At 43.2% G+C, this 8055-nt stretch overlaps 1 protein-coding gene across 6 annotated transcripts in view; it reads left to right on the plus strand.

Moving 5' to 3' along the window:
• The window catches only part of Rnf152 (ring finger protein 152), a 68279-nt gene extending 62626 nt beyond the window's left edge, over positions 1-5653 (plus strand). For all 6 annotated transcript variants that reach the window (XM_036202256.1, XM_036202259.1, XM_036202254.1 and 3 more), the window contains one exon: positions 4436-5653. In XM_036202256.1, coding sequence (XP_036058149.1) covers positions 4578-5192 — 615 coding nt within the window. In that variant the 5' untranslated portion in view covers positions 4436-4577 and the 3' untranslated portion in view covers positions 5193-5653. The remainder of the gene's footprint in view (positions 1-4435) is intronic.
• Positions 5654-8055: the final 2402 nt, after the last annotated feature.

The raw sequence follows: 8055 nt of genomic DNA on the forward strand, positions 1-8055 counted from the left end.
AAGTGTCAGGCATCCTGAGAAGATAGGAAGGCTGTATCTTCAAAGCTTCATCATAGGTAGCTGGGTGCTGGAAGGGTTTTTTAGAGAGGAGAAAAATGAGCAAGACAAGTTACAAGAAGACTAGAAGAGCCCAAGGTCTTCCTCGTTAAGGGCGTGTGTCTCCCCCTTCTGTTTGTGCTTCCATCAGCCTGACCCCTGAGAACTTGTTCCTGTAGTTCCTTAAGCAATCATGACTTTTTTGCAAAGTCAACTTCATAGCAGTTGACACACTTTGTATTAGTTGATGAGTAGATTAGAGAATAAGGACAGTGTCCTGTTCTGATTTTGAAACTTAACATGTTATGGGTTTTATAAATTTGCAGAAAGGTTATTCAGCAGTTAGCACCATAATAATTTAGGTGTGGCTTCTCTTTGGACAGTGAGCCATAGGAAGGTTAAGTAATCTTGCATAGGGCAAAGGGAAGATTACCTACAAAGAAGTGGCCATCTCTTCAGGACTCTGCATTTCTCTGTTCTGTATTTTCCATGGCAGCAATACACCTACTTTCTTCTTTCTAATTTCTACATAACCTTCTTGAGCCTGTGGCTCACTCACATTCCTATGATTGTTCAGTTTCTTCTGTCTAGCATTGACTTTCCTTGTGTGAGTTAAGTACCTTCCTGGAACTTGCAGTGGAGTATATCCTAAATAAAGGTGTTGCATGTCATCTCTACTTGTCTCAGTGACACTGTGTTCCTATCAAGGCTTTGTTTTGATGTCTTCACACTTGTGACCTCCTCATTGCAGTAATTGCCTGACTCTATGTGAATGCGATCTCCTAAAAAGAAGCCCTGTCTGTAAAAGCTGATTGACTTGATTAGGACTCTAGTGATGTGGAGAGGGTGGTACTCTGCAGGCCATCTAGAAGCTGATTGCCTTGTTTTAGGTTAGCTTTAGCCCAGAAGTAAATTCCTTTCCCTTCTCTGCTAGAACTAACGTCCTGTAACTATCTAGTGATAGAGAGGTTGTTACACCAAGATGGAGGAAGCTTTGCTATTGGTTTAAGATGCTATCTGATGACATCCTTAGCTTTTGGATTGGGGCAAACTAGTGGTCTGCTGTACCAGTCTCTCTGATGTACCTACCAATGTATTTTAAACTTGCCTCCACTTAAGACTTTCTTTGTTCTATAAACCTAAGAAACTGTTTCCACATTGAAATATGGAATTTGGGGTAACCTAAATCTTTGTTCCTGGGCCACGGTCACTCAAAATAGCTCCAGAATAAACTCCCTCTTATTCCCTTTAAGATGAGAGCTGCAGTTTTTGTGTCAACATCCATAAGACTTCTTCACAGTTTCCACCTCATCTTGTTCACCCAGGCCACGGCTCCTCTCTGTCTAACGTGGGCCTTTCCAACCTGACCCAGATGGATCAATCTTACTCTCAAACTTTGTAGTGTTTTTCCACTGCCTGCTATAAAGCCCCATGCCTGGCACTTGATGCTGGCCACAGTCCCTAGTCTATAGCTGGTGCTGTCTTCCTTCCCTGTGGGATCTGCTGTCCTGGCCTGTGGAAGAGTACTAGAGCATAGGCTTTCTGAGAAGTAACTTATTTATTTAATCTGTGCCATACAGGGGATAATCTTCACTCTGTTACTGTGCTGTTTCCCCAGCCCTTTATTCATCTGTTGATGGTTCTAGGCACTGAATCCTGGGCCCAGTACTTGCTGGGAAGCATTCTAGTGCTGAGTCACTGTTTCTTTCTTTCAAAGGTGTCTTTGTCAAAGACCAAGAATATGGAGAGCAACAGCTCTCTTTGAGAAGTACCTATAGGTCTCTCTAGTATTAGATACAACCCTCCAACTAACATGGGAGGTAGGAGAATAACCAGATAATGGCTGCTTTGTTTCCTTTGCTCATTGCTTTCCTAACCTGAAAGCAGACCATCTAGCCTCTTGCTCTGCATGCCAGATTCTTTTCTATAGTTCAGATCTTTTATTAGACATCCCAACTCCTCCAGCCTTTTTGAAGCAATGTAACAAAGCATAAGTAGTTGGAGCTCCCAGCTCTAATTTGGGACTCTCTATAGACAGACCCTAAGTCTTAGCTACAAAGACTGTTCTAAAAAGCCAGGCAGAGTGGCGGAGGTCCATGTCCCCCCTCCTGCACCCCTCTCCCCAGCAGCTGGAGGACAGGAGGGCTCACTGGCAGGCCAGATTAGTCTAGACTGTTGGGGAAATTCCAGGCCAATAAGAGATGCTGTCTCACAACAAAAAGGGGGAGGTGACTGAAGACTGACACTTGAGGTTGTCCTGTGACTTCCACCTGCATGTGAGCACACATGAATGCATGTGCACACACATATATGTTTATATGCCATATGCTAGACATATATCTACCTTGTACATGACTGGCCACTCAGAAATGTGATTAGAGAGATAGTTGATTCTGAAACGGACTTTCTGAATGATGTATTATTAATTTTAGTTTTAATAAAATATTGAACTAGGTGCTTTTAACACAGAGAAGTATGTTTCTCTTTTAATCATTTAATTTTGTCAGTGATTAATGTAATTTTTGTGTTGCATGTCTCTGGCAGCCGTCTTTCATGGGCCTCCTCCCATCTTGTTTGAGGCAAGGTTCCTGTTACTGTGCTGTGTACTCTGCACTAGCTGGCCAATGAGCTGCACAATTCCAGCTGTGCTTACCATTTCACTATGGTTTGGAATGCTGCTATTACAGATGTGGGCTGCCAGCTCCCACTTCTGAGAGTTTCATGGGCTTGGGGATCTGAAGTGATTTGCCAGGCTGGCAAGCACCTTTCCCACCCAGCCATCTCTTCCGTACATAATATGCTGTTGTTCTTCAAACTGTGCTGCTTCTTCGAGAATTTAAAATTTTTATTTTTTTTAATTTTACAAAGGAAACTAAATTCAAAATATAAAAAGTTCATGGCAATAGTTCTTTTCCAGAATCATGACTCATACAAAGAGGAAGAATATAGATGCTTTAGGCAGGAAACAGACCTGGGCAGCCTTTGTTGCAAACCCAAAGGACAAAGGGGCCTCAAACCTCATTTCAATTTGAATAAGCGTCTACCTCTCAGCTTGATACCAGGGAGATACATGGACCCTCTCCCCAACTATATATAGTCAAATGTGTGTGTGTGTGTGTGTGTGTGTGTGTGTGTATGTGTATGTATGTACACACACACACACACACACATAGAGTCTTCCTGTTAGGTCTTCACTAACAATTGTGATAAGTGAGTTAGGGGTTTTGCTTTTAGGAGCTGAGTGGTATAACTTCAGGGTAGAGCACATTCCTAACACGTGTGAAGTCCTAGGTTCATTCCCCACCACTGCCAAAAGTCTCATAAAGCATATGCTTTCAGTCAGGCCAGCCTAAATCATCATGAAATTGGAAGACCTGACCAGTGATTTCTCCATGGGGCTGGCCTCTTGCCTGCAGTACCTCCAGGGCCCTCAGCTGCTCTGCTTTTGTAGTGCCTTGTCCTTTTGTTCTTTTGGTCTTTTGTAAAGCTGATTTGATAAGAATTATCTCACTGAAGGTGTTTGGAGGAAGAGATAAAAAGATGAGCTTTGTGAGCTTCTGCCTGTGGGGCTATTTCAATCACCTCCCAGAAAGGAGCACATTTGTTTGCCTGTCTGAATCTGTCACAATGAAACCCCTTCCTTTGTGAATCCACATAAGCTAGGGTAAAGGAAATGATGCTGGCAGATGAATTACTTGCCAGGCAAACATGAGGACCAGAGTCTGGATCCATAGCACCCAGGTAAATGCCTGGTGGGTATGGTGGCTTCTTGTAAACTGGACTCTGGGGACAGAGACAGGGAACCCCTGGGTAAGCGAGCTAGCTAGGCTGGCTGATGGGCAAGCTGTGTGTTCAGCTGAGAGCCCCTGCCTCAATGATTAAAGGAAAACTCTGACATTAGCCCTGAGTTTACATGTGTGTGTACATGTAAATAGCACACAGACAATGACAAAGGGAGAAAAAACAACAGTAAACATTGAGGTGATAGGACATATGAATTACCCTAGCTTGATCACCACACAATGTGAGCATGTACTGAGACATCATATTGTGTCCCACACATTTGTAGGAACATTATGGGATAATGTAAAATAACAAAATGTAAAGATATGATTAAAGAAAGGAATGGTCATAAAACAAGTAAACCATGCTTTAGACAAAGCACCTGGTCTATAAAGCTCCTTGTATCTAGCTGTGAATTCTTACAGTGAGGTAAATAAAGGCAAGAAACTGATTTCCCACTGGGCATTACAAAAAGCCCACAGTCTCAGCAGTGAGACATTTTCTTAAGTTTAACCCAGGGTCAATACTTTTGAGCTATGATATGTTTTAATTAATCCACATTGCAATTTCTTCTAATGGATTAATTAGTTTTATTTGCATTATTTTTCCCCCTCAGAAATTATCACATGTATGAACAATAGATGCCTGTGAGCCTGCTGATTCTCTAGCAACCTTGAGAAGACTGACTCAGAGTGGTGACCTTTGAGAACCAGCTCTTTGACCTTCCTGTTGGCCCTGCAAGGTTTGGCTCTTGGTCCATGATGGAGACACTCTCCCAGGATTCCCTGTTGGAATGTCAGATCTGTTTTAATTATTATAGCCCACGACGAAGGCCCAAGTTGCTGGATTGCAAGCACACCTGCTGTTCAGTGTGTCTCCAGCAGATGAGGACCAGCCAGAAGGACGTAAGGTGCCCCTGGTGCCGTGGCATCACCAAGTTGCCCCCAGGCTTCTCTGTATCACAGCTGCCTGATGACCCTGAGGTCCTGGCAGTCATTGCCATACCGCACACTTCTGAGCACACCCCAGTCTTTATCAAACTTCCTAGCAATGGGTGCTACATGCTGCCCCTACCCATCTCTAAGGAGCGTACTCTTCTGCCAGGAGACATGGGCTGCCGTCTGCTGCCAGGGAACCAGCAGAAGTCCCTCACTGTGGTGACCATCCCTGCAGAACAGCAGCCCCTGCAGGGTGGAGCTCCCCAAGAGGCCGTGGAGGAGGAGCCTGACAGACGGGGTGTGGTGAAGAGTTCCACGTGGTCTGGTGTGTGCACCGTCATCCTGGTGGCCTGCGTTTTGGTCTTCCTCTTGGGCATCGTGCTACACAACATGTCCTGCATCTCGAAGCGCTTCACTGTGATATCCTGTGGTTGAAGGCTGTCACAGAGATGCCTTTTGTGGGTGCCAACTTAGGGGGTAAGCAGGTGTTGGCAAGGGGTCCCTGTGATGGGGGTGACACTGACCATTTGGTGCAAGCGCTGGCCTCCGATTGGCCACTTGATTCACCTGAAGACAAGAGCAGAGGGTGAGGTCTCAGCCAGATCCCAGGAGAACTGTTTGGAGATGGTGACAGCTGTGAAGATGTGTGCATGTTTCCTCATAATTGTGTATTCAATGGGCTGTAACTTATGATTTTCCAAAGTCGTTTTCCCAAGTTAGGCTTTTCTACTTAGACAATGAAACTGTACAACTGTACACGTGGGTGCAACGAGCTCTCTCAATATGGTAGATTGTAGGTTAAAACAGATGCTGTGTGTGCAAGTAGAATTAAACCTCAAATCCATGTTGAAAGAAAAAGAAACTAGTGAAGACACAGAGCTGGTGTGTGTGTGTGTGTGTGTGTGTGTGTGTGTGTGTGTGTGTGTGTATGTGCGCACGTACATGCAGCCTGGTCTTCATGACCTTTTTATACATTTTGAATGGCACCCAAATCAAAATAAAAGAGACCTTTTGGTTGTTTGAAGAAGATATTTGAACAGGTGTCTCAGCGTCTTGTATATTTTCATGTTCCTTCCTTCCTCTTCATTGTGATTAGAGCTTGCTATGTGTTTGTTAAGCTGGAAGCCCAGTAGGTGAGTGATGAACTGGGAAACAATGGGAAATGCCCAATCCCCCAGGAAACCTATATGCCAATATTTCTCAAGCCATCCCATGAAATAAGAATTTAAAATGTAAATATTGTGAATCTGTGTGTGTATTTTGTGTGTGTAAACTGATTTACCTCAGACGTTTGAGTTTTTCCCGAGGAATCCTGGGAGGAAGACTTTGCAGGCATGCACCAGCCTCATGTCTGAAATACTGACCTCCTCGTCAGTGCCTGGATCTTCTCCTTCAAGAGTCCCCCACACATCTCCTGCAATACCTACTGGCTGCTCTGCTGTGTGAGATCCTGTGTCAGTAAGACACGGGTGGGGAATGTCAGGAGAACTTGTCATTTTCCCCAAATTTGGAGATTTTTGTGTGAAATTCACAAATGTTGCTTATTGATGGCACACCTAGATGGGCATTTTCATAGACAGTCCTTGATCGTTTTATGATGTTCCTGTAAGAGTTAACCTGTTTAGAATTGCAATTTCATCTTGTTGGAATCAGCAAGAAAATGTTTTATGTTTCAAAATGTTTCTACTGACAAAAGTAGCATGACCAAGAAAAACTGGTATTCCCTGTGTACGTGGACCAGTTTCTCATGAGTGCTCAGCTACTCTGAAATGTGAATTCATGAAGAAAGATTAGTTAGGCTGGAAGGATCAGTCCCTGTCCCTGCCTGTGTGCATCCAGAAATAGCTGTGAGCTTGATAGTCGTCTTCGAACTCCTTTGGTGATATTGTCAAGGAATCCACTCTTTGCTGTTCTTTGAATCCCTGAAATGGTAGGAAGGATGGGAAAAGCAATGGAAAGATAAGCAGTGACTGGCGGGCTCTAAGAAGCAAAGACAGAAGCAGTCCTGTAAGATGGAGGCAGGGCATTGGCATGCTAGCCTTCATCTTCATGCAGTACAACAGATGTGCACTAAAGTGATGGCATTGCTGGGGGAAAACCCGAAGAGTAATAGCTAGAATACAAAGCTAACAATTGGCATGAAAATTCAACGTCAAATTATGAGCTCTAGTTTTTTAAATCTTTCAAATTTGTAAGACCTTTTGAAAAAAACTGTATTTGAAGGCTCAAACTAGAAATTAGGTTAAAATACCATTTTATGTTGTAAGCTATTGGGCATTATACAACAAGTAATCTAGGATTTATTTGGTATTAATAATTTAGGTATCATATTATCTGAATACTATCCTCTATTATGTAACATAATATACTATTGGGTTAGTATCAATTTCTTAAACTCCCAGGCTGCTATAATGCATGTCTGACCTAATTTCTAGCTCACTTGGAGGGGAAAACACACATAGACAGAAATGTTGCATTAAGGATGGTACGTTTCCAATGGACTTTACCCTTGCAATTTTAAGACAGGCCATATTTAAATTAATTTGTGAGAGCTATCTACATACCTTTCTATATAGTAGAAAATGACTCATCCTATAGTGTAATGTGTGATAGGGCTCTAGGTGTTTAGGAGGCTATTTATAGACACTAATGTATGTGTTAATATGGTGTTCTGTGTTTTTTATTGCAAAGTTGTATAGTAAAAATGTCCACAGACCTGTTACTTAACAACAGTTCCTGCTAGAACTTCAATTAAGCAAAATTGGTTGCTCCTTGGTAGATCCTTGACCTTACAACCTGACAGTCAGAGCCCCAATCAGAGCTTCTGTGTGTGCTTGAGCTAAGTAACATTATTTAACACTGTTGAACTAGATTCTGCCTATAGTTTGCATATGTGCTTGTTAGAATGTGTATATGTGTGTCAGAGAGAAGAGAGAAGAGAGAGAGATTTCTATATACTCAATGTTTCAGCTTCTGGAATTTACCTGCAATGCTACAGACCTATCTACCCATGTGACACAGCACCCAGGGCTTAGAGTCACATATCAGTGGTGAGCATAGAAGTTACAGCTGAAAGGAGCCTCTAGTGCCTCATCTTGCAGATGAGCTCATGGTGGAGGGGGGTGGAAGTGGAGAGGAGGGTACAGCTGGTAACTCTGTGGCCAGAAGATAAGACCTGTGTACTGCTGTGCCCTGGTACCCCCCACCCCCCTTGCATGTCACCTTCTCTGTCAGGCTATGATTCTTTACAGGGGCTATGAATACTCTTTGCTAGGTCAGCTCTTGCTTTAAGGGCTGT

Source organism: Onychomys torridus, chromosome 11 (assembly GCF_903995425.1).
Source record: "Onychomys torridus chromosome 11, mOncTor1.1, whole genome shotgun sequence".
Taxonomy (NCBI): Eukaryota; Metazoa; Chordata; class Mammalia; order Rodentia; family Cricetidae; genus Onychomys; species Onychomys torridus.